The sequence below is a fragment of the Staurois parvus genome, unplaced genomic scaffold (genome assembly GCF_062004578.1).
Source record: "Staurois parvus isolate SC_StPar_1 unplaced genomic scaffold, SC_StPar_1.0 ptg000147l, whole genome shotgun sequence".
Lineage (NCBI taxonomy): Eukaryota > Metazoa > Chordata > Amphibia > Anura > Ranidae > Staurois > Staurois parvus.
In genome coordinates, this window is record NW_028317943.1 from 19,951,908 (window position 1) to 19,978,897 (window position 26,990).

At 45.7% G+C, this 26,990-nt stretch overlaps 1 protein-coding gene across 1 annotated transcript in view; it reads right to left on the minus strand.

Moving 5' to 3' along the window:
• Positions 1-26,990, minus strand: part of TPH2 (tryptophan hydroxylase 2) — a 288,043-nt gene that overhangs the window by 239,432 nt on the left and 21,621 nt on the right. The window contains exon 2 of the mRNA XM_089674199.1: positions 5,357-5,497. Coding sequence (XP_089530325.1) covers positions 5,357-5,497 — 141 coding nt within the window. The remainder of the gene's footprint in view (positions 1-5,356; positions 5,498-26,990) is intronic.

Genomic DNA, 26,990 nt, shown 5'->3' on the forward strand with positions numbered 1-26,990 from the left:
ATATTCAATAAGTTCTATTGTGGCAGGAAACTCATTTACCTTAACCAGTTGCCCACCACCCTATAGTAGAAGTACTGCTACAGGGCGGCAGGGCTGTGTAAAATCATGTATATATGCGTGATTTGCATTTCCGGGTAGGGGGTGCATGCACCACCCTACCCGTGCCGCCATTGGTGGCTAGGGATGTCAATCACCGGGTCCCAGCTGGCCCAGTGAGAGAGATACAAAACAGCATGCCTCCCAAGTAAAGCAGCACACAATAAAACACACACAGCACACAGTTACCCCTTTGATCGGCCTAAAGTTAACCCCTTCCTGCCCAGTGTCATTAGTACAGTGTCAGTGCTTTTTATTAGCACTGATCACTGTATTTGTGTCACTGGGGATATCAGTGGCAGTTAGTCAGTTCCCCCCGGTGTGAGAATCCCCGCTGCAGTCCAACAGTCCCATTATAAGTTGCTGATCGCCGTCATTACTAGTATAAAAAAAAAATCCCGGTATATACACCGCCATTTTTAGATGCGATAACTTTCACGTAAACCAAATAATTTGCATGTATTGGGATTTTTTTGGCAAAGACATGTAGCAGAATACATTTTGGCCTAAATTTATGATGAAATTTGATTTTTTTTTTTTTATTATTGAATGTTTTATAGAAAAAAGTAAAATAATTTTGTTTTGTTTTTTCCAAAATTGTCAGTCTTTTTTTGTTTACAGCACAAGAAAAAAAAAACACAGGTGATCAAATACCACCAAAAGAAAGTTCTATTTGTGGGGAAAAAAGGACATTAATTTAATTTATGTACAGCGTTGCATGACAGCGCAATTGTCAGTTAGAGTAACGCAAAGCCATATCGCAAAACTGGTCAGGAAGGGGGGTAAATCCTCTGGAGGGCATGTGGTTAATGTTAAATCCAGCCATGAAGTCCAGATTAAGCCATATGTGCCCTCTATGAATGAATGGCACTGTACGAAAAGGGTCACACTGAGGTGATGCATTTATTTAGAAAGGCACAAATACAGCTCTTCTAACATTTAAGGACATTTTTCAATTTTTGTTCAGCTCTTCTAAAAAAAAGTACACTGATATCTGTCTTCTAAATGACAGGCCTCGGGCACCAGAAACACTGAGATGTATTAGAAAATCTATAGTCTATGCCATAAACAGGTCTTAACCTTGTATAAAATGCTGTACAAAAGCAGTCATCTGAACACATTAAATATTTCTTTCTATAATTGCAGGTACATATAAGTGGATATTTATTCCAAATATAATTATGAATATGAAGTAGGCAGCACAGTGGATAAATGGTTAGCACTTCTGCCTGGCAGTTCTAGGGCCACTGGTTCGAGTCCCAACCACGGCACCACCTGCCTGGAGTTCGCATGTTCTCCCTGTGCCTGCGTGGGTTTCCTCCCATACTCCAAAGACATGCTAGTAGGTTAATTGGATCCTGTCTAAATTGGCCCTAATATGTGTGCATGTAAGTTAGGGATTTTAAACTGTACACTCCATGAGGGTTAGGGACTGATGTGAATGTACAATATATATGTAAAGCGCTGTGTAAATTGACGGCGTTATATAAGTACCTGAAATAAATAATTATGAAGTACTTTGAGGCAAAAAAGAAAATAAAATTATGCCAAATGCTCTTTTCTCATGTCTTTTATTTTTCATGAGGACCACAGTCACTAAAATCAAAGCATGAGTAACAGACATCCCTGTAAAGAAGATAGTAAATACCTGTCTTTTCTACCTGCACCTCCACACACCACTGTAAGGGCTCGTTCACACGTGGGTCAGTACTATTATTATTATTATTATTATTATACAGTATTTATAAAGCGCCAATAGTTCACTCAGCGCTGTACATTACAAAGGGGGACAGAACATGTGACAGAACAATACCAATACAATGCAAAACATGAGGGGATCGAGGGCCCTGCTCTTTGTGTTCATGCGGCATTTATTTGGCATTTTTAAAACCCATAACCAACTGTTAACGCCTGCCATGAATATTACACAGTGCTGTTCGCACAGAAGTGGTAGCATTGTGTTGTGTCGTCCTGCAGTATGTTGCTTTCATAAGGCATCATTGCTTGTCAATCGCTTCCATTGATTTCAATGGTGATGCTCTGCAACTGCCCCTTAACAGCATCTAGAGCAGGGGTGTCAAACTGGCGGCCCTCCAGCTGTTGTAAAACTATAAGTCCCATCATGCCTCTGCCTTTGGGAGTCATTCTTGTAACTGTCAGTCATGCAATGCCGCATGGGACTTGTAGTTTGGCAACAGCTGGAGGGCTGCCAGTTTGACATCCATGACCTAGAGCATTTATAACGTGTTAGTGAAGCATTTATAAAGTGTTAGCTGGACGCTGGAGGAGAGACATTGGAGGCTCCGGTATCCCATAATGCACTGGGAAATACAAGAGAAGAAGGATAGAGGAGCTCCAAGTACTTCCTGTTTGTACAGAGAAGCCATGAGGTAACACCATTTTCTTTTGTGTGCAGGCAAAAGTACCAAACCAGCCAGCAATACTGCCATTACCAGGCATGAGTAGAGGAATTTAGTGTTATTGCCTGTGGCAAAGCTTTTTGCGTCAGCAAAAGACCTCATCAGCAAGTGTCAGTACATGGAAGGGACAGTGCCAGCAAGTGTCATGAAGGCTGATAATAATGTATCAGTACTCACTGAAGAGGTGGAACAGCAACTGGAATTTTACAAACCCACTATCCTGAGCTATTGTGACGCATGCAAATAAAAGCACAATGAAAACAAGTCATAAATCCATAGGGGAGTTCATGAGCATTGCTTTGTTCTTCATAAAGCAACACACGTGTTAAAGAACTCAAACTGATACTCACACTGGGAGCCAGTGATTGACAGCCGAGGCTGTGAATGGTGGCACAGGTAGGGCATGCACGTGGCTACTACCCAGAACTGCAAAATCACATATATATATATATACATATACAGTTGTGTTCAAAATAATAGCAGTGTGTTGAAAAAAGTGAATAAAGCTCAAAATCCTTCTAATAGTTTTTATTTCCATACACACAAATGCATTGGGAACACTACACATTTTATTCCAAATCAAAACATAAAGAAAAATATATCAAATTTGTGTTGTTCCTCTAAAACAATTGAAGAAAAGTGAATATTAGACTGTTCAAAATAATAGCAGTGTTTGTATTCTTCTTTACAAACTCAAACATTCACTATATAAACTGAAAAATGTTTGAAGATTTTGCTTTCCTTTGAATCACTTAATTAATATTTAGTTGTATAAGCACTGTTTCTGAGAACTGCTGTACATCTGTGTTGCATGGAGTCAACCAACTTCTGGCACCTGTGAACAGGTATTCCAGCCCAGGATGATTGGACTACATTCCACAGTTCTTCTCTATTTCTTGGTTTTGCCTCAGAAACTGCATTTTTGATGTCACCCCACAAGTTTTCTATTGGATTAAGATCCGGGGATTGGGCTGGCCACTCCATAACATCAATCTTGTTGGTCTGGAACCAAGATGTTGCACATTTACTGGTGTGTTTGGGGTCGTTGTCTTGTTGGAACACCCATTTCAAGGGCATTTTCTCTTCAGCATAAGGCAGCATGACCTCTTCAAGTATTCTGATGTATTCAAACTGATCCATGATCCCTGGTATGCGATAAATAGGCCCAACACTGTAGTATGAGAAACATCCCCATATCATGATGCTTGCGCAACCATGCTTCACTGTCTTCACAGTGTACTATGGCTTGAATTCAGTGTTTGGGGGTCGTCTGACAAACTGTCTCAAAAAGAACAATCTTACTTTCATCAGTCCACAAAATGTTGCGCCATTTCTCTTTAGGCCAGTCAATGTGCTCTTTGACAAATTGTAACCTCTTCAGCACATGTCTTTTTTTCAACAGTGGGACTTTGCGGGGGTTCCTTGCAGATAGCTTGGCTACACATAGGCGTCTTCTACAGTACTCACAGGTAACTTTAGACCTTCTTCGATCTTCCTGGAGCTGATTGTTGGCTGAGTCCTTGCCATTTTGGCTATTCTTCTAACCATTTGATTGGTAGTTTTTCGCTTTCTTCCACATTTTTCAGGTTTTAGTTGCCATTTTAAAGCATTTGCGATCGTTTTAGCTGAGCAGCCTATAATTTTCTGCACTACTTTATATGTTTTCCCCTCTCCAATCAACTTTTTAATCAAGGTACGCTGTTCTTCTGAACAATGTCTGGAACGACCCATTTTCCTCAGAATTTCAGAGAGAAATGCACTGTAACCAGCATGTACAACATTTGCTGCCTTCCTTCCTTAAATAAGGGCAATAATTGCCACCTGTTTTTCAAAGAATGAATGACCTCACTAATAGAACTCCACACTGCTATTATTTTGAACATGCCCCTTTCAATTAGTGATTCAATTACACAGAATCAGCAGCATGCATGTCATGACTGTTGGGTCTGTTGGATTTCTATTACTCTACTACACCTGCTAGTAAATTATTTGCCATGTAGAAATACCATTTCTACCAAAAACAGTGATTGATCAGGTTAGTGATGTCTGACTGCTATTATTATGAACACAACTGTATATGTGATTTTGCACACCCGTGCTGCCCTGTAGCAGTATTTCTGTTATAGGGTGGCGTGGAAGCAGTTAATAGCTCAGCCCAACAGAGTTCATGCCTTTTTTATCACTTGTGTCTCCTTCTAAATTATAAGCTCTCATGGGCAAGGCCTTACTAACCCTCTTGTATTGAATTGTACTGTAACTGTACTGTCTCGCTTCATTTTGTAAAGCGATGCGCAAAATGCACTGTTCGCACTATATAAATCCTGTATAATAATGTCTCTTCTATAATAAGAAAACTTCCTGCTCCCATTTTTTTCTGACACACGTTCTGCTGTAGGTAAAATACGTGACACCATTACTAACGACAAAATGTACATAATTGCCAGTTTTGAGTAGTAGTCCCATAATAAATCCAGGCCCATCTTCTAGACATCATTCCATAGCATGTGTTGCACTAAATATTTGGAAGATTATTATGAGCCATATTCTACAGATCCATTATTTTTCTTATTGTTCTGTAACACAGCAGGCAAGGAAATATGCTTTCAAGTTCTAATATTCATCTGTCACTGTGTCCACTTACTGTAAAGTGCTCCAATAGTTGCTAGTAAACCACAATAATAGACCCTAATAACAGCATATATTTCTAAATAAAATACCTTTCAGGAAGAAGAAAATGCATAAATAGCAATTTCCTATAATAAAAGGTGTTTATTGCACGACTGAGCTTTAACTTTTTTTTTGCCTAAATGAAATCAATAAAAATAGATTTGAAAACTTACCTTAAAAATTTTTAAATCTTGTAATAAACCTCCGACTTCATTTTTTAAAGTGAGGACAACTGCTGTCTTTTCTATTTCAGCAGCTGGTTCAGTTTTGCTACATTTGTTCTCATCAATTTTCACAGCATTCAATTTGTCTCGCTGCAAAACATAATAATAATAATAATCCATTGATTGAAGGGTGGCAGTACGTTTGAATCAAAAAGTAAATGGTTACATAACAGAGAGCTGTGACAGATGCATTACTCTGATCATAATACAGCAAGTTCACTTTTAATCTTACCATTTTATAACAGATAATCAATCATAACCTTCAGCCTGATGCAGCATACATTTCTTTGTCAACTCTTATTCACCTTAGCTTTAAATTTGAAAAAAAATTTTGTTCTCTTAAATTTAAAAGGTGTCCAGACACAATCTGATCATTTGGCAAACCAACTGTATCTAAGATATTTCTTGTGTCTAAAGTGTAACTAAAGTATAAAATCTAAAATTACATATATGCTTCAAGTTTCAGTTCTCAATTGATTCACATTGTTTGTTTAAAACTCTGTATACATTTAGTCCCCCAAATACCTTTTGTTTCCAAAGATCCCCATCTGCATCCATTTCCTTTATGCCTGTGTCTACAATTCATTCTGTTCTCTAGATATCCCCCTTTGTAGTCATACATTCAGATGCACTGAGAGCAAGTAATAATGAGTAATGAGCCTGGGTGAAAGAACATATCCCTGGTAATCCTTTATACAAACATGTTCCTCCCTGCTGGATGGTGCAGATCTTAGTTATGTTGTGCTGATCAGTTGCTTGATTACTGTTCTAGAAGCAGGTCTGAGGATCGAATTAATTGGTTCCTGCCTAGCCAATAGCAGATTGACAGCCGGTCAGGCCTTTCGTCCCTCTGAGTGGACATCATATGATATCCTCCAGGTCACGGCATGCAGCATGGTGATCGGTGGTGAGCTGTGTCCCTCAGACACAGCTCATCCCCGATCAGGCTAAAGAGCCAATGACGTTGGCTCTTTACTATATGATCAGCTGTGTCCAATCACAGCAGATCGCAAGTAAACAAATGCCGGTTATCGGCATTTCCTTTCCGCAGTGCTGTCACAGCATGAGGAAAGGAAAGCCAACAACTTTCCAGTTACAGGGAACATTTACACTTATATTAATTATTACTCCTCATCCTTGATATATGACAACATATTGGCCTGATATGCCCTGATCAGTGCAGCCCTATCAGTGCCCATCAGTACAGAATATCCGTACAGCCCATCAGTGCCAATCCATGCCCAACAGGGAAGCACATCAGTGCCCATCAGTGCAGCCTTATCAGTGCCTCTTCATCAGTGCCCATCAGTGCAGCTTATTAGTGGCCATCAATGCCGCCTCATCAGTTGACATCAGTGGCCATTACTGCAGCCTCATCAGTGCCCATCAGTGCAGCCTCATCAGTGCCCAATGCACCCTATCAGTGCCCATTAATGCAGCCCATCAGTGCAGCCTATCAGTGGCCATCAGTGTAGCCTCTTCAGTACACATCAGTGAAGAAAATGTACTTATTTGCAAATTTTATAACAGAAACTAAGATAAGGGTTTGTTTTTTTTTCCAAAATGTTCAGTCTTTTTTCGTTTAGAAATTTTTTTTTAAAAAAACCCAGTGGTGATTAAATACCACCAAAAGAAAGCTCTATCTGTCTCAAAAAATGATAAAAATTTCATTTGGGTACAGTGTTACAAGACCACACAATTGCCATTCAAAGTGCGACAGCACTGAAAGCTGAACATTTGTCTGGTCAGGAAGGGGGTGAAAGTGCCCAGTATTGAAGTGGTTAAGGGACTGATGGACACACTGCATGGCTGAAGTCTATACATCATGCAGTGTTCAGTTCCCTCCCTGGAACATACACAACTAAAGGCATGGGATCTATTGTTTAATTTTTCATCATTTTTAGTTATGAAGAGCCATAAAGCAGCTTTTGTAGCTACAGGGATGGACTGAGGATTTGTGTACATTTTCAAAGTAAAAAAAAATATTTCAACAATACTAATACAACATTTTATGTCAGTAATAATGGTCTTTATCAATACCTAATGTAATGAGTGTTGCTTCAGTACTCCTTTAACCACTTGCCTACTGGGCACTTTTACCCCCTTCCTGCCCAGGCCAATTTTCAGCTTTCAGCGCAGATACCTTCTTTGAAGGTGACAGTGTGAGGAAAGTACTGCTGGTAACCGGCAAATTTATTTACATAGTAGTCAGCTGTGATTGGACACAGCTGATCACATGGCAAAAGGCCACTATCTATTTAACATGTCATGTGATCAGCTGTGTCCGAAGGACACAGCAATCATGTACAGCACCAGGTGTGCGCTGCTGAAAGTGCGCAGGGGGCACGTTCTAAGTGGATGTTACACGATGCCCTCCTGGAACTGGACGACCGTGCTGTAGCCGCCATTTGGCTATAGTGTAGTAGTAAAGTGGTTAAGTCTGTATACTAAATATTGATTTGTTTGGGTGATTTTTCTCCTTTCTGCTGACATTTTATTAATATTATTATTATTATTGCTAAAATACAGGATTTATATAGCGCCAACAGTTTGCTCAGCCTTTACAATATAAAGGGAGACAATACAGCAACAATACAGTTCAATACAAGAGGGTCAGAAGGGTCCTGCTCCTTGGAGCTTACAATCTAAGAGGGAGGGGCTGGTAGTACAAAAGGTAATAACTGTGGGGGATGGACTGGTAGGAGGAATAGAAGATTCCGTTATTAGCTGAAGGCAGGATAGGCTTCCCTGAAGAGATAGGTTTTCAGAGATTGCCTAAAAGTGGGAAGTATAGGTGATAGTATGATAGATTGGGGTAGAGAGTTCAAGAGGATGGGGGAGGCTATGGAGAAGTCCTGGAGATGAGCATGGGAGGAGGAGACAAGGGAGCTAGAGAGCAGGAGGACGGTTTGGGTGATATTTGGTGACAAGATTGCTGATGTAATTTGGGGCAGAATTATAAATGGTTTTATATGTTAATGTTAATGTTTTCAATTTATTCGTTGGGCAACGGGAAGCCAGTGGAGGGATTGGCAGAGAAGGTTGGCAGATATGGAACAGTTAGTAAGGTGGATGAGTCTGGCAGCAGTATTCATGACAGACTGAAGAGCGGATAGCCTGCGATTAGGTAGGCAAATGAGTAGGGGTTACAATAGTCAAGGCGAGAGATAACCAGGGAGTGAATAAGTTGCTTAGTAGTTTCAGAGATTAAGAATGTGCGTATCTTGGAGATGTTGCGGAGGTGAAGTCTACAAGATTTGGACAGTGATTGGATTTGGGGCTGAAAGGACAGATGGGAGTCTAGGATTACACCTAGTACCCTGGCATGAGGGGAGGGACTGATGGTTGTATTATTGATCTTGATGGAGAAGTCAGGGGAGGGGGCATGGGCTGGAGGGAAAAGTATGAGCTCAGTTTTAGAAAGATTGAGTTTGAGGAAGTAGAGTGACATCCATGCCGGTATGTCACTTAGTAGGTTAGTAATGCGAGAGGAGACTGAAGGGGTGAGGTGAGGGGTAGAAAGATAGATTTGTGTGTCATCAGCATAGCGATGGAACTTAAAGCCATGGGAGTTTATCAAGTGACCAAGGGAGGAGGTGTAGATGGAGAAGAGAAGGGGTCCAAGGACAGAACCTTGAGGGACCACTACAGAAAGAGGAAGTTGAGAGGAGGAGACAGAGTTATAGGTAACGCTGAAGGAGTGCTGAGATAGGTAGGAGGAGAACCAGGAGAGAACAGAGTCTCAGAGGCCAAGAGTGTGGAGTTTTTTGAGGAAGATGGGATGGTCAACAGTATCACAAGCCGCAGAGAGGTCACGTAGTAAGAGTATAGAGTAGTGGTCATTGGTTTTAGCAGTTAGTAAATCATTAGTGAGTTTTAGTAGGGCAGTTTCAGTAGAGTGTAGTGAGCGAAAGCCAGACTGTAAAGGGTCAAGAAGGTTGTTGTCAGTGAGGTAAGAGCTCACTTCAAAAAACATCTTGAAGCCCTGCTTTAAGGTTTGTATTCAAGTGTCTGCAATGATTGCAATATGGATATCATATAGTATTTGGAACAGGCAGCTACACCAGTATATAGAAATCCTGGAATTCCTTGTTAAGCTGGGTACTGAAAGGCTGAAAATGGTTGGTTCTGCAGGAATCAGCTGACTTTCGGCCCATGTGTACAACTGCTGGTCTGGCAGAAGCTGGTCTCATGACCAGTTTCTGTTGAATGAACATGTTAGAAAACCAGCATCCAATCAGTGCTCACAGCCAATGGCGGTCCCCCTGCCAGGACACAATAGCTTAGAGGGGGAGATCACCGCACTAACATTGCATATTAATGCGGTGACCAATCAGGTTTTTTTAGTTGAGACTGCTTGGCTGAATGAAAAAAAAAAACTTTACGTGAGTACCTAGCACTTAAACTCAAAGGCACACAAATTGCCACCCAAATCAACTCTTCTCTGATAGGATTACCATTTTTTACACAGAACATTTTCTTGCTTTACTGGCCCTAACCTGCCTTAGAATATAATGTAAAAAATCCAAATTAGTTAATGGTATTTTGTTGATAATAAGAAAAATACTGACATGATAACTATTTACAGAAAAGCTGCCTCTTTTACAAGCTCTACACCTATTGCACCTCATGGCATATCTAATTATTTGTTAGCAGGTGCTGGAATTGTACAACCTTTCTTTTTTAGGGCTAGTTCACACTAGATGCAGTCCAGTGTGCTTTTTTTGCATCAAAATTGCATGCACAGTGTTTTCCATGTATTCCAATGGCCCTGGTTCACACTAGTGCAGGCAGTTCCTGTCAATTTCCGATGCAGAAAAAAAGTAGAACATGCTGCATTTGCTTCTGCACAGAACAATACTGGAACATAGCAAACTGCATCAAAACTGCACCGGAACGGAGTGGGGTGTGAACAGTAAGCAGAAACGTATCCGGAGGGCATTTTTGTAGTGTGAACTGGCCCTTAGGGAATAATTCACTAAGCAAATTTCATCTGGAAACTAATGAACTGGTTGAAGTTCCATCAGTGGGTGTTACTGTCAGAACCACTCCACCTGATATCCTTCATATGAGAAAACACGGGAGCCAGGAGGAACATAGTTGGCCAAACAACATGTGCATCCAAGCTAATGCAAGTAAAGTGGCACTGGCTGTCAGAAAACAGAAGCAGCAGAGGGAGACTTGTCCATCCACGTTGTTTAGCATGAATAAAGGAATCCATTGGGTCTCCTTCGTTCAGCCTGCAGACTGAAAAAATACATCAATGGGCATAGGGCAAGCTTAAGTGTTTTGATCAGTGTAAAAAAAAAAAAAAAAAATCAAATGTCTGTTCTTACGTAGCCACTAGAGATGAGCGAATCGAACTTGGCGAAGTGGAATTCGTTTCGAATATTAGGAAAAATTCGATTCGCACCGAATCCGAATATTAGCAAACTTCGGATGCACGAATCGAATTTTTCCCGATCGGCCGATTTTCATCCCTTCTACAGCCGGCAAAAAGTGTCCCTGCAGAGAGCTCCGCTATTTCTGACAGTTCTCTGACAGTTCCTTCACATTTACAGCGGTTGAAACATTGTATCTATTTGTTTCCATTTAGGATACAGATGTTTTTATTCGGAAACAAATAGATACAATTAGAGATGAGCGAATCGAAGTATCCGAAGTGGAATTCGAGTCGAATATCGGAAAAATTTCGATTCGTGCCGAATCCGAAAAATAGCCTAATTCGGACGCGCGAATCGAAATTTTTCAGAAAATGGCGGCTGACATGTGCGGCGACGGAGCGGGGATGTCTGGGAAGGCGCGCAGACAAGGCGCGCTGACCCATAATGCATTCCTCAACTACATGTGATCGCATCAGCCTATCAGCAGCCAGCCAGCCAGCACTGTGTAATGGTCGAGCTATAAATAGCGGCCATTTTGGAATTCTTCATTTGCCTGCAGTTATTGAACAGAGGCAGACCGCTCTGTACTAGGGACAGGGACAGAGTTAGGGCCACAGAAACGATAATTGGGGACAGAGAAAAGTTACTTAGGGACAGAGAACCATTACTCAGGGACACAGACTTGTTAATGAGGGCCACAGAATCGTTATTTAGGGACAAAGAAACGCTAGTTAGGGCCACAGAATTCATAATCAGGGACAGACAGAATTGTTACTCAGTGCCAGAGAATTGTTACTTAGGGCCACAGAAACGTTATTAGGGCCACAGAATTGTTACTCAGGGACAGACAGAATTGTTACTGAGTGCCAGAGAATTGTTACTCAGGGACAGACAGAATTGTTACTGAGTGCTAGAGAATTGTTACTTAGGGCCACAGAAACTTTAATTAGGGCCACAGAATTTTTACTCAGGGACAGACAGAATTGTTACTGAGTGCCAGAGAATTGTTACTCAGGGACAGACAGAATTGTTACTGAGTGCCAGAGAATTGTTACTTAGGGCCACAGAAACTTTACTTAGGGCCACAGAATTGTTACTCGCACAGACACAGAATTGTTACTCGCACAGACACAGAATTGTTACTGAAGGCCACAGAACTGTTACTTAGGGCCACAGAATTGTTACTCGCACAGACACAGAATTGTTACTCGCACAGACACAGAACTGTTACTGAGGGCCACAGAACTGTTACTTAGGGCCACAGAATTGTTACTCGCACAGACACAGAATTGTTACTCAGGGCCACAGAACTGTTACTTAGGGACAAAGAAACGCTAGTTAGGACCACAGAATTCATACTCAGGGACAGACAGAATTGTTACGGAGTGCCAGAGAATTGTTACTCTGGGCCACAGAAACTTTACTTAGGGCCACAGAATTTTTACTCAGGGACAGACAGAATTGTTACTGAGTGCCAGAGAATTGTTACTCAGGGACAGACAGAATTGTTACGGAGTGCCAGAGAATTGTTACTCAGGGCCACAGAAACTTTACTTAGGGCCACAGAATTTTTACTCAGGGACAGACAGAATTGTTACTGAGTGCCAGAGAATTGTTAGTCAGGGACAGACAGAATTGTTACGGAGTGCCAGAGAATTGTTACTTAGGGCCACAGAAACTTTACTTAGGGCCACAGAATTGTTACTCGCACAGACACAGAATTGTTACTCGCACAGACACAGAACTGTTACTGAGGGCCACAGAAACTTTACTTAGGGACAAAGAAACGCTAGTTAGGGCCACGGAATTCATACTCAGGGACAGACAGAATTGTTACGGAGTGCCAGAGAATTGTTACTCAGGGCCCCAGAAACTTTACTTAGGGCCACAGAATTTTTACTCAGGGACAGACAGAATTGTTACTGAGTGCCAGAGAATTGTTACTCAGGGACAGACAGAATTGTTACGGAGTGTCAGAGAATTGTTACTCAGGGACAGACAGAATTGTTACTGAGTGCCAGAGAATTGTTACTTAGGGCCACAGAAACTTTAATTAGGGCCACAGAATTTTTACTCAGGGACAGACAGAATTGTTACTGAGTGCCAGAGAATTGTTACTCAGGGACAGACAGAATTGTTACTGAGTGCCAGAGAATTGTTACTTAGGGCCACAGAAACTTTACTTAGGGCCACAGAATTTTTACTCAGGGACAGACAGAATTGTTACTCAGTGCCAGAGAATTGTTACTCAGGGACAGACAGAATTGTTACTGAGTGCCAGAGAATTGTTACTCAGGGCCCCAGAAACTTTACTTAGGGCCACAGAATTTTTACTCAGGGACAGACAGAATTGTTACTGAGTGCCAGAGAATTGTTACTCAGGGACAGACAGAATTGTTACTGAGTGCCAGAGAATTGTTACTTAGGGCCACAGAAACTTTACTTAGGGCCACAGAATTGTTACTCGCACAGACACAGAATTGTTACTCGCACAGACACAGAATTGTTACTGAAGGCCACAGAACTGTTACTTAGGGCCACAGAATTGTTACTCGCACAGACACAGAATTGTTACTCGCACAGACACAGAACTGTTACTGAGGGCCACAGAACTGTTACTTAGGGCCACAGAATTGTTACTCGCACAGACACAGAATTGTTACTCAGGGCCACAGAACTGTTACTTAGGGACAAAGAAACGCTAGTTAGGGCCACAGAATTCATACTCAGGGACAGACAGAATTGTTACGGAGTGCCAGAGAATTGTTACTCTGGGCCACAGAAACTTTACTTAGGGCCACAGAATTTTTACTCAGGGACAGACAGAATTGTTACAGAGTGCCAGAGAATTGTTACTCAGGGACAGACAGAATTGTTACGGAGTGCCAGAGAATTGTTACTCAGGGCCACAGAAACTTTACTTAGGGCCAGAGAATTTTTACTCAGGGACAGACAGAATTGTTACTGAGTGCCAGAGAATTGTTACTCAGGGACAGACAGAATTGTTACTGAGTGCCAGAGAATTGTTACTCAGGGCCCCAGAAACTTTACTTAGGGCCACAGAATTTTTACTCAGGGACAGACAGAATTGTTACTGAGTGCCAGAGAATTGTTACTCAGGGACAGACAGAATTGTTACTGAGTGCCAGAGAATTGTTACTTAGGGCCACAGAAACTTTACTTAGGGCCACAGAATTGTTACTCGCACAGACACAGAATTGTTACTGAGGGCCACAGAACTGTTACTTGGGGCCACAGAAACGTTAATCAGGGACACAGAATTGTTACTGAGGGCCACAGAACTGTTACTTAGGGCCACAGAATTGTTACTCGCACAGACACAGAATTGTTACTCAGGGACACAGAATTGTTACTCAGGGACACATAATCGTTTAATTAAAGAGTATGTCAGACAACATGCAGAGGAGTGGCAGAGGAGGCAATGTTTTAGGAGCGAGCAGACGTGGCAGCAGAGGAAGGGGTCGAGGCAGCACTATTCGCAGCCAGAGGCCAGTGCTCCCGGTGTCATCCAGCGGTCGTGTCTCCACCGACAACCCTGCCGTCGTCGATTGGTTGGCTCGGTCGTCTTCCTCTTCCCAGGTCACCTCTGACACCTACAGCCAACGGTCGGTGGGTACGTCAGACACAACCGTTAGTTGGCATGGCCCGGGACCTAGCCCACTGAAATCACGTGTCCTCTACCTGCCCCTGTCCTTTGGTGTTCCCTCACCAAGCGAAGTATCGCATGCTGTGGGCTCAGCCCCACTGTACAGTGAGGAAGAGCTAACAGAGGGCGGTCAGGAACGGGGGGAGACATCCGCCTTTTCAGCAGCTAGGCGAAGAAGTAGTGGCGAGGAGAGTGGCCCGGTAGCCGGTCTAGAGACAGGTCTGTCTCCTGACCCAGACGCAGCCGAGGGGGCTAGTAGTGAGGCGGAGACCCTACTTGATGATGAGGAGGTTGATCGCACTTGGCAGCCTCGTCGTCATCAGGAGAAGAGGGTGGCAGCTTGGCAGTGAGCGAAACAGTCGGTGGGTTGCCCAGGAGACAGCAGGAGGGTCGCAGCAGTGTCAGTGGAAGCAGTGTCAGTGGAGCCAAACAGCCACGGAGTAGAGCACCAGCTCCACTGCAGCCTACCACCACGGCCAGTAGTGGTGCCGGTGTGCACGGAGGAAGCAGCAGTCAGCCAGTGAGGAGTATCGGGGGCAAAGTTTCCTACTCGGCGGTGTGGCAATTTTTCGTCAAGCCGCCCGAGGAAGTAAACGTAGCCGTATGTCGACTATGTGGCCAGAAAGTCAAGCGTGGCCAGGGGGCCCATGTTGGGACTATTTGGGCCATGTTGGGACAATGGGAGACCTCCCATTGCGGCTGTCTCCATCGCCACACTCTGCCATGTGCCACTTTCAGGTCTCCTCACACACTGCTGGTGTGTAGAATTTTTTGACATAGGGTGCTGGCAGATTAAGGGCCTCCCATAGCTGCTGCCAGGCCCCTAATCTGCCATAGGCCCCTATATACCGCCTCCTCATGCTGCTGCCAGGTCCAGAGTCTGTCATGGGTCCCTGTACGGCCTCCCATTGCTGCTGTCTCCATCGCCACACTCTGCCATGTGCCACTTTCAGGTCTCCTCACACTGCTGGTGTGTAGAATTTTTTGACATAGGGTGCTGGCAGATTACGGGCCTCCCATTGCTGCTGCCAGGCCCCTAATCTGCCATGGGCCCCTATATACCGCCTCCTCATGCTGCTGCCAGGTCCAGAGTCTCTCATGCCATGTGCCACTTTCAGGTCTCCTCACACTGCTGGTGTGTTGAATTTTTTGACATAGGGTGCTGGCAGATTATGGGCCTCCCATAGCTGCTGCCAGGCCCCTAATCTGCCATAGGCCCCTATATACCGCCTCCTCATGCTGCTGCCAGGTCCAGAGTCTGTCATGGGTCCCTGTACGGCCTCCCATTGCTGCTGTCTCCATCGCCACACTCTGCCATGTGCCACTTTCAGGTCTCCTCACACACTGCTGGTGTGTAGAATTTTTTGACATAGGGTGCTGGCAGATTAAGGGCCTCCCATAGCTGCTGCCAGGCCCCTAATCTGCCATAGGCCCCTATATACCGCCTCCTCATGCTGCTGCCAGGTCCAGAGTCTGTCATGGGTCCCTGTACGGCCTCCCATTGCTGCTGTCTCCATCGCCACACTCTGCCATGTGCCACTTTCAGGTCTCCTCACACACTGCTGGTGTGTAGAATTTTTTGACATAGGGTGCTGGCAGATTACGGGCCTCCCATAGCTGCTGCCAGGCCCCTAATCTGCCATAGGCCCCTATATACCGCCTCCTCATGCTGCTGCCAGGTCCAGAGTCTCTCATGCCATGTGCCACTTTCAGGTCTCCTCACACTGCTGGTGTGTTGAATTTTTTGACATAGGGTGCTGGCAGATTAAGGGCCTCCCATAGCTGCTGCCAGGCCCCTAATCTGCCATAGGCCCCTATATACCGCCTCCTCATGCTGCTGCCAGGTCCAGAGTCTGTCATGGGTCCCTGTACGGCCTCCCATTGCTGCTGTCTCCATCGCCACACTCTGCCATGTGCCACTTTCAGGTCTCCTCACACTGCTGGTGTGTAGAATTTTTTGACATAGGGTGCTGGCAGATTACGGGCCTCCCATTGCTGCTGCCAGGCCCCTAATCTGCCATAGGCCCCTATATACCGCCTCCTCATGCTGCTGCCAGGTCCAGAGTCTGTCATGGGTCCCTGTACGGCCTCCCATTGCTGCTGTCTCCATCGCCACACTCTGCCATGTGCCACTTTCAGGTCTCCTCACACACTGCTGGTGTGTAGAATTTTTTGACATAGGGTGCTGGCAGATTAAGGGCCTCCCATAGCTGCTGCCAGGCCCCTAATCTGCCATAGGCCCCTATATACCGCCTCCTCATGCTGCTGCCAGGTCCAGAGTCTGTCATGGGTCCCTGTACGGCCTCCCATTGCTGCTGTCTCCATCGCCACACTCTGCCATGTGCCACTTTCAGGTCTCCTCACACTGCTGGTGTGTAGAATTTTTTGACATAGGGTGCTGGCAGATTACGGGCCTCCCATAGCTGCTGCCAGGCCCCTAATCTGCCATAGGCCCCTATATACCGCCTCCTCATGCTGCTGCCAGGTCCAGAGTCTGTCATGGGTCCCTGTACGGCCTCCCATTGCTGCTGTCTCCATCGCCACACTCTGCCATGTGCCACTTTCAGGTCTCCTCACACTGCTGGTGTGTAGAATTTTTTGACATAGGGTGCTGGCAGATTACGGGCCTCCCATTGCTGCTGCCAGGCCCCTAATCTGCCATAGGCCCCTATATACCGCCTCCTCATGCTGCTGCCAGGTCCAGAGTCTCTCATGGGTCCCTGTACGGCCTCCCATTGCTGCTGTCTCCATCGCCACACTCTGCCATGTGCCACTTTCAGGTCTCCTCACACACTGCTGGTGTGTAGAATTTTTTGACATAGGGTGCTGGCAGATTAAGGGCCTCCCATAGCTGCTGCCAGGCCCCTAATCTGCCATAGGCCCCTATATACCGCCTCCTCATGCTGCTGCCAGGTCCAGAGTCTGTCATGGGTCCCTGTACGGCCTCCCATTGCTGCTGTCTCCATCGCCACACTCTGCCATGTGCCACTTTCAGGTCTCCTCACACTGCTGGTGTGTAGAATTTTTTGACATAGGGTGCTGGCAGATTACGGGCCTCCCATTGCTGCTGCCAGGCCCCTAATCTGCCATGGGCCCCTATATACCGCCTCCTCATGCTGCTGCCAGGTCCAGAGTCTGTCATGGGTCCCTGTACGGCCTCCCATTGCTGCTGTCTCCATCGCCACACTCTGCCATGTGCCACTTTCAGGTCTCCTCACACACTGCTGGTGTGTAGAATTTTTTGACATAGGGTGCTGGCAGATTAAGGGCCTCCCATAGCTGCTGCCAGGCCCCTAATCTGCCATAGGCCCCTATATACCGCCTCCTCATGCTGCTGCCAGGTCCAGAGTCTGTCATGGGTCCCTGTACGGCCTCCCATTGCTGCTGTCTCCATCGCCACACTCTGCCATGTGCCACTTTCAGGTCTCCTCACACACTGCTGGTGTGTAGAATTTTTTGACATAGGGTGCTGGCAGATTAAGGGCCTCCCATAGCTGCTGCCAGGCCCCTAATCTGCCATAGGCCCCTATATACCGCCTCCTCATGCTGCTGCCAGGTCCAGAGTCTGTCATGGGTCCCTGTACGGCCTCCCATTGCTGCTGTCTCCATCGCCACACTCTGCCATGTGCCACTTTCAGGTCTCCTCACACACTGCTGGTGTGTAGAATTTTTTGACATAGGGTGCTGGCAGATTACGGGCCTCCCATAGCTGCTGCCAGGCCCCTAATCTGCCATGGGCCCCTATATACCGCCTCCTCATGCTGCTGCCAGGTCCAGAGTCTCTCATGGGTCCCTGTACGGCCTCCCATTGCTGCTGTCTCCATCGCCACACTCTGCCATGTGCCACTTTCAGGTCTCCTCACACTGCTGGTGTGTAGAATTTTTTGACATAGGGTGCTGGCAGATTACGGGCCTCCCATTGCTGCTGCCAGGCCCCTAATCTGCCATGGGCCCCTATATACCGCCTCCTCATGCTGCTGCCAGGTCCAGAGTCTGTCATGGGTCCCTGTACGGCCTCCCATTGCTGCTGTCTCCATCGCCACACTCTGCCATGTGCCACTTTCAGGTCTCCTCACACACTGCTGGTGTGTAGAATTTTTTGACATAGGGTGCTGGCAGATTACGGGCCTCCCATAGCTGCTGCCAGGCCCCTAATCTGCCATGGGCCCCTATATACCGCCTCCTCATGCTGCTGCCAGGTCCAGAGTCTGTCATGGGTCCCTGTACGGCCTCCCATTGCTGCTGTCTCCATCGCCACACTCTGCCATGTGCCACTTTCAGGTCTCCTCACACACTGCTGGTGTGTAGAATTTTTTGACATAGGGTGCTGGCAGATTAAGGGCCTCCCATAGCTGCTGCCAGGCCCCTAATCTGCCATAGGCCCCTATATACCGCCTCCTCATGCTGCTGCCAGGTCCAGAGTCTGTCATGGGTCCCTGTACGGCCTCCCATTGCTGCTGTCTCCATCGCCACACTCTGCCATGTGCCACTTTCAGGTCTCCTCACACTGCTGGTGTGTAGAATTTTTTGACATAGGGTGCTGGCAGATTACGGGCCTCCCATTGCTGCTGCCAGGCCCCTAATCTGCCATGGGCCCCTATATACCGCCTCCTCATGCTGCTGCCAGGTCCAGAGTCTGTCATGGGTCCCTGTACGGCCTCCCATTGCTGCTGTCTCCATCGCCACACTCTGCCATGTGCCACTTTCAGGTCTCCTCACACACTGCTGGTGTGTAGAATTTTTTGACATAGGGTGCTGGCAGATTACGGGCCTCCCATAGCTGCTGCCAGGCCCCTAATCTGCCATGGGCCCCTATATACCGCCTCCTCATGCTGCTGCCAGGTCCAGAGTCTGTCATGGGTCCCTGTACGGCCTCCCATTGCTGCTGTCTCCATCGCCACACTCTGCCATGTGCCACTTTCAGGTCTCCTCACACACTGCTGGTGTGTAGAATTTTTTGACATAGGGTGCTGGCAGATTACGGGCCTCCCATAGCTGCTGCCAGGCCCCTAATCTGCCATAGGCCCCTATATACCGCCTCCTCATGCTGCTGCCAGGTCCAGAGTCTGTCATGGGTCCCTGTACGGCCTCCCATTGCTGCTGTCTCCATCGCCACACTCTGCCATGTGCCACTTTCAGGTCTCCTCACACACTGCTGGTGTGTAGAATTTTTTGACATAGGGTGCTGGCAGATTAAGGGCCTCCCATAGCTGCTGCCAGGCCCCTAATCTGCCATAGGCCCCTATATACCGCCTCCTCATGCTGCTGCCAGGTCCAGAGTCTCTCATGGGTCCCTGTACGGCCTCCCATTGCTGCTGTCTCCATCGCCACACTCTGCCATGTGCCACTTTCAGGTCTCCTCACACTGCTGGTGTGTAGAATTTTTTGACATAGGGTGCTGGCAGATTACGGGCCTCCCATTGCTGCTGCCAGGCCCCTAATCTGCCATGGGCCCCTATATACCGCCTCCTCATGCTGCTGCCAGGTCCAGAGTCTGTCATGGGTCCCTGTACGGCCTCCCATTGCTGCTGTCTCCATCGCCACACTCTGCCATGTGCCACTTTCAGGTCTCCTCACACACTGCTGGTGTGTAGAATTTTTTGACATAGGGTGCTGGCAGATTACGGGCCTCCCATAGCTGCTGCCAGGCCCCTAATCTGCCATGGGCCCCTATATACCGCCTCCTCATGCTGCTGCCAGGTCCAGAGTCTGTCATGGGTCCCTGTACGGCCTCCCATTGCTGCTGTCTCCATCGCCACACTCTGCCATGTGCCACTTTCAGGTCTCCTCACACACTGCTGGTGTGTAGAATTTTTTGACATAGGGTGCTGGCAGATTACGGGCCTCCCATAGCTGCTGCCAGGCCCCTAATCTGCCATAGGCCCCTATATACCGCCTCCTCATGCTGCTGCCAGGTCCAGAGTCTGTCATGGGTCCCTGTACGGCCTCCCATTGCTGCTGTCTCCATCGCCACACTCTGCCATGTGCCACTTTCAGGTCTCCTCATACACTGCTGGTGTGTAGAATTTTTTGACATAGGGTGCTGGCAGATTAAGGGCCTCCCATAGCTGCTGCCAGGCCACTAATCTGCCATAGGCCCCTATATACCGCCTCCTCATGCTGCTGCCAGGTCCAGAGTCTCTCATGGGTCCCTGTACGGCCTCCCATTGCTGCTGTCTCCATCGCCACACTCTGCCATGTGCCACTTTCAGGTCTCCTCACACTGCTGGTGTGTAGAATTTTTTTGACATAGGGTGCTGGCAGATTAAGGGCCTCCCATAGCTGCTGCCAGGCCACTAATCTGCCATAGGCCCCTATATACCGCCTCCTCATGCTGCTGCCAGGTCCAGAGTCTCTCATGGGTCCCTGTACGGCCTCCCATTGCTGCTGTCTCCATCGCCACACTCTGCCATGTGCCACTTTCAGGTCTCCTCACACTGCTGGTGTGTAGAATTTTTTTGACATAGGGTGCTGGCAGATTACGGGCCTCCCATAGCTGCTGCCAGGCCCCTAATCTGCCATGGGCCCCTATACCGACTCCTCATGCTGTGACGTTGCAACAAGGTGGAATTCAACCCTACATATGTTAGACCGCCTTTACGAACAGCAAAAGGCCATCACAGATTTCCTGATGTTAAAAGCGGATAAAGGTATTCCCTGTGTAACTTAGATGTCAGCCATTGGCAGCTCATGCGTGACACCTGCGCTTGCTCAGGCCCTTTGAGGAGGCCACGCTATTCGTGAGTCGGCAGGACTATGGGATGAACAACGTCATTCCTCTGTTGCACGTCCTGGAACAAATGCTGTTAACAATGGCTGGTCAGGGTGCGGTAGACGTGGCGCACAGATCTCAACGCCACATGACCCCTGTGGGGGCAGGACAGGAAGAAGAGGAGGAGGTAGAGGAGGACATTGGTGCTCAGGAATTATTGAGTGAAATGGGTGGTTTTTCCACTCAGCGGACAGGAGTGGAGGAGCAGGAGCATCTGGTAGAGGAGGAGGAGGAGGAGGAGACAGAGGACCCAGACGCACCGTGGCAGTATGCTGTGGAGATGGAGGCAGGGAGTTCCTCGCATTCCTTGGCACAAATGGCCCATAGCATGCTCGGTTGCTTGCGTAGCGACAGCCGAATAATAACCATCAGACAGAGGGATGACTTTTGGCTGTCCACCTTGTTGGACCCTCGCTACCGTTCAAAAATGGTGGCCTTTTTCACACCTGCTGAGAGGGAGGCCAAAATAACGTACTATAAAAACCACCTATGTAGTCAGCTGGTCTCTGCCTGTCTGCGCCAACGTCCATCCTCAGACACTGTGGGCCCTGTGCGCTCGCGTTCCGCTGCCATGGCAGCAGGGGAGGGGTGGGGTGGTAGGAGCAGTGGCAGCTCCACCAGCAGCGGCTGCCTCAGTCTGCAGTCGATGATGAGTAGCTTTCTTCACCAGCGCAGTGAGGAAACTACTAACCAGCCGCAGCAGCAGCAGCAGCAGCAGCATCAGGTGGACCTGGAGCAGGACCTCAAACAACAGGCTTAGGCCTACTTGGACAGCACCCTGCCAACCGAGGTAGACAATCCCCTTGACTACTGGGCAACGAAACTTGACCTTTGGCCCCAACTAGCTGAATTTGCCCTTGAAAGGCTGTCATGCCCGGCCAGTAGCGTGGCATCGGAGCGCGTGTTTAGTGCGGCAGGAGGTATTGCAACTCCGCGGAGGACACGACTGTCCACCCAAAGTGTGGAGAGACTGACGTTTGTGAAAATGAATCAGGCGTGGATTAGTCTGGATTTCAAACCACCAGTTCCTGACACAACTGACTAAATCCGCCATGAATCATGCCCCAAACATGTGCCACTTTCAGGTCTCCTCACACTGCTGGTGTGTTCCATTTTTTGTCATAGGGTGCTGGCAGATTACGGGCCTCCCATAGCTGCTGCCAGGCCCCTAATCTGCCATAGGCCCCTATATACCGCCTCCTCATGCTGCTGCCAGGTCCAGAGTGTGTCATGGGCCCCTATACCGCCTCCTCATGCTGCTGCCAAGTCCAGAGTCTCTCATGGGTCCCTGTACGGCCTCCCATTGCTGCTGTCTCCATCGCCACACTCTGCCATGTGCCACTTTCAGGTCTCACACACTGCTGGTGTGTAGAATTTTTTGACATAGGGTGCTGGCAGATTACGGGCCTCCCATAGCTGCTGCCAGGCCCCTAATCTGCCATAGGCCCCTATATACCGCCTCCTCATGCTGCTGCCAGGTCCAGAGTGTGTCATGGGTCCCTGTACGGCCTCCCATTGCTGCTGTCTCCATCGCCACACTCTGCCATGTGCCACTTTCAGGTCTCCTCACACTGCTGGTGGGTTCCATTTTTTGTCATAGGGTGCTGGCAGATTACGGGCCTCCCATAGCTGCTGCCAGGCCCCTAATCTGCCATGGGCCCCTGTTGTCGCTTGTTGGCATATTCCGCTCGTTCAGATGCTCCTTCTCCTGCTACTCCTCTTCACGGATTCCGTCAGCAGTCTTTCTTGGAATCCGTTTCCAAGAGACAACAGTTTGCGAGCACGCACCAGACGGTGCAGAAACTGAACGTCCTCCTGTCCAAGTTGCTGCTGCCAGGCTCGTAATCTGTCATGCGCCCCTGTACCGCCTCCTCATGCTGCTGCCAGGTCCAGAGTGTGTCATGGGCCCCCGTACCGACTCCAAATGCTGCTGCCAGGCCCGTAATCTGTCATGGGCCCCTGTACCGCCTCCCCATGCTGCTGCCACGTCCAGATTGTGTCATGGGTCCCTGTACGGCCTCCCATTGCTGCTGCCAGGCCTGTAATCTGCCATGGGCCCCCGTACCGACTCCTCATGCTGCTGCCAGGCCCGTAATCTGCCATGGGCCCCTGTACCGCCTCCTCATGCTGCTGCCAGGTCCAGAGTGTGTCATGGGTCCCTGTACGGCCTCCCATTGCTGCTGTCTCTATCGCCACACTCTGCCATGTGCCACTTTCAGGTCTCCTCACACTGCTGGTGGTTTCCATTTTTGTCATAGGGTGCTGTATGGCCTCCCATTGCTGCTGCCTCCACCGCCACACTGTGGCTCCACACTCTGGTTTTGGCCCCGTGACTGCCCAAATGAGTGAAGTGTGCGGTGATTCTAAGATCGACGGCACTCATCTGCATGTCATACTGACTGACAGTATTATTTCTCTTCCCCAGCAGACTCCAAGGGCATTTAAATTAAAGGTACAGTGTTCAGCACTAATATTAAGTCTCTCTGAAGCCTAGAAACACCCTTTTTTAAGTTAAATTCACAGCGAATATATTCGACTCGAATCGAAATTTTTCTACGAATTCGCCGAATCAGTCGAATCGAATTTTTGAATACTTCGCTCATCTCTAGATACAATGTTTCAACCGCTGTAAATGTGAAGGAACTGTCAGAGAACTGTCAGAAATAGCGGAGCTCTCTGCAGATACACTTTTTGCTGTACTGGAATTCTTCTTCTTTTCATTCTTCCTCTTCTTTTCATTCTTCTTCTTTTCATTCTTCTTCTTCTTCTTCTTTTCATTCTTCTTCTTCTTTTCATTCTTCTTTTCATTCTTCTTCTTCTTCTTTTCATTCTTCTTCTTCTTCTTTTCATTCTTCTTTTCATTCTTCTTCTTCTTCTTTTCATTCTTCTTTTCATTCTTCTCATTCTTCTTTTCATTCTTCTTCTCATTCTTCTTTTCATTCTTCTTCTTCTTCTTTTCATTCTTCTTCTTCTTCTTTTCATTCTTCTTTTCATTCTTCTTCTTCTTCTTTTCATTCTTCTTTTCATTCTTCTTCTTCTTCTTCTTTTCATTATTCTTCTTCTTCTTTTCATTCTTCTTTTCATTCTTCTCATTCTTCTTTTCATTCTTCTTTTCATTCTTCTTCTCATTCTTCTTTTCATTCTTCTTCTTCTTCTTTTCATTCTTCTTTTCATTCTTTTCATTCTTCTTTTCATTCTTCTTCTTCTTCTTTTCATTCTTCTTCTTCTTCTTTTCATTCTTCTTTTCATTCTTCTCATTCTTCTTTTCATTCTTCTTCTCATTCTTCTTTTCATGCTTCTTCTTCTTCTTTTCATTCTTCTTCTTCTTCTTTTCATTCTTCTTTTCATTCTTCTTTTCATTCTTCTTCTTCTTCTTTTCATTCTTCTTCTTCTTTTTTTCATTCTTCTTTTCATTCTTCTCATTCTTCTTTTCATTCTTCTTTTCATTCTTCTTCTCATTCTTCTTTTCATTCTTCTTCTTCTTCTTCTTTTCATTCTTCTTTTCATTCTTCTCATTCTTCTTTTCATTCTTCTTTCATTCTTCTTTTCATTCTTCTTCTTCTTCTTCTTTTCATTCTTCTTCTTTTCATTCTTCTTTTCATTCTTCTTCTTCTTCTTTTCATTCTTCTTCTTCTTTTCATTCTTCTTTTCATTCTTCTTTTCATTCTTCTTCTCATTCTTCTTTTCATTCTTCTTCTTCTTCTTTTCATTCTTCTTCTTTTCATTCTTCTTTTCATTCTTCTTTTCATTCTTCTTCTTCTTCTTTTCATTCTTCTTTTCATTCTTCTTCTTCTTCTTTTCATTCTTCTTCTTCTTCTTTTCATTCTTCTTTTCATTCTTCTCATTCTTCTTTTCATTCTTCTTTTCATGCTTCTTCTTCTTCTTTTCATTCTTCTTCTTCTTCTTTTCATTCTTCTTTTCATTCTTCTTTTCATTCTTCTTCTTCTTCTTTTCATTCTTCTTCTTCTTTTTTTCATTCTTCTTTTCATTCTTCTCATTCTTCTTTTCATTCTTCTTTTCATTCTTCTTCTCATTCTTCTTTTCATTCTTCTTCTCATTCTTCTTTTCATTCTTCTTCTTCTTCTTTTCATTCTTCTTTTCATTCTTCTCATTCTTCTTTTCATTCTTCTTCTCATTCTTCTTTTCATTCTTCTTCTTCTTCTTTTCATTCTTCTTCTTTTCATTCTTCTTTTCATTATTCTTCTTCTTCTTTTCATTCTTCTTCTTCTTTTCATTCTTCTTTTCATTCTTCTTTTCATTCTTCTTCTCATTCTTCTTTTCATTCTTCTTCTTCTTCTTTTCATTCTTCTTCTTTTCATTCTTCTTTTCATTCTTCTTCTTCTTCTTTTCATTCTTCTTCTTCTTCTTCTTCTTCGTCGTGCCCCGTGACTGCCCAAATGAGTGAAGTGTGCGGTGATTCTAAGATCGACGGCACTCATCTGCATGTCATACTGACTGACAGTATTATTTCTCTTCCCCAGCAGACTCCAAGGGCATTTAAATTAAAGGTACAGTGTTCTGCACTAATATAAAGGCTCTCTGAAGCCTAGAAACCCTTTTAATAAGTTAAATTCGCAGTGAATAAATTCGCATCGAATCGAATTTCTTCCGCAAATTCGGCGAATCAGCCGAATCGAATTTTTGAATAATTCGCTCATCTCTAGTAGCCACCCATCCTCAGCAATTCACTGATTAGCAGATATAAACCAGAAAAAGAAACTCCCATAATACAATGCAGCTTCAACCATTAAGGCTGTTTGTAATCAATATGATGGAACATGTATCCAAATATAGGAGCATATTTATAAAATGTCACTGAAACACTGCTGGAACACCATTGAGTGTTTTGCCATTGTTATAAAACACATTAGCTGTCTGGATTTACCATACAAAAAATGTTAGATTCAGTCACATTCGCTGCTGTGCACTACACATCCATTCTTCAGAATTTAACATGACTCTGTAGAGGGAATCCCACCAAATGGCTGTCAAGCAAGGCCGACATTGGGGGAGGGGGGGGACAGCCCATGCACATGTAGGGGGCCCGTATCATTTGGGCTAGGACTCAAATAGTTTAGCATTGATTCACAAATGTGAGATCAGTACAGCTTTCATTACAAAAAATGATATTCTTCTTTTCAGTTTTTATCACTTTATTTGCTAACCCCTGTGACATTATGTCAACCTTTTCCATAGATCAAACACTCCATTTGTTCTCATTTGTTTAGGTTTTACAAAAACTTGCTTGCATGGCTGTTGTGTTGTACTTTGCAAACATGGCTCTTCAATGGTACTTGTATTCTTGTCCCCACATGTATAGCAGGCTGTAAATATCTGTCGGAATGAGGACCACTATCATTCACACTCTGAAAGTAAGCACACAGACATCAATGTGCAGAGCAATTAATCATCTGTTAGTGGGATTGCCTATTCGCTGTTTATGACAGCCCTATTCAGAGAACCTGTCAAATATGTAACAAAACACGTTTACAAGTACTGAATAGTGAGTTATGTCTGCAAGATGTTTATCGTCCATTTATTCAAACCCCAACAAGTTCTGTTTGCTAAACTTTAAAGTGGAACTTCACTCTCTCAATCAACATTGACCAGTTTTAATCCTTATTCTGTTGGATTCTGCTGCATTGGTAAATAAATAGGAAAGTAGATCATATTTACTTGTTTGATACTTTATATTTACATTTCTTCACTCAATTCCTGGTTTCCAGGCCTAGGCCAATTATGTTATACATCCCAGAAGTC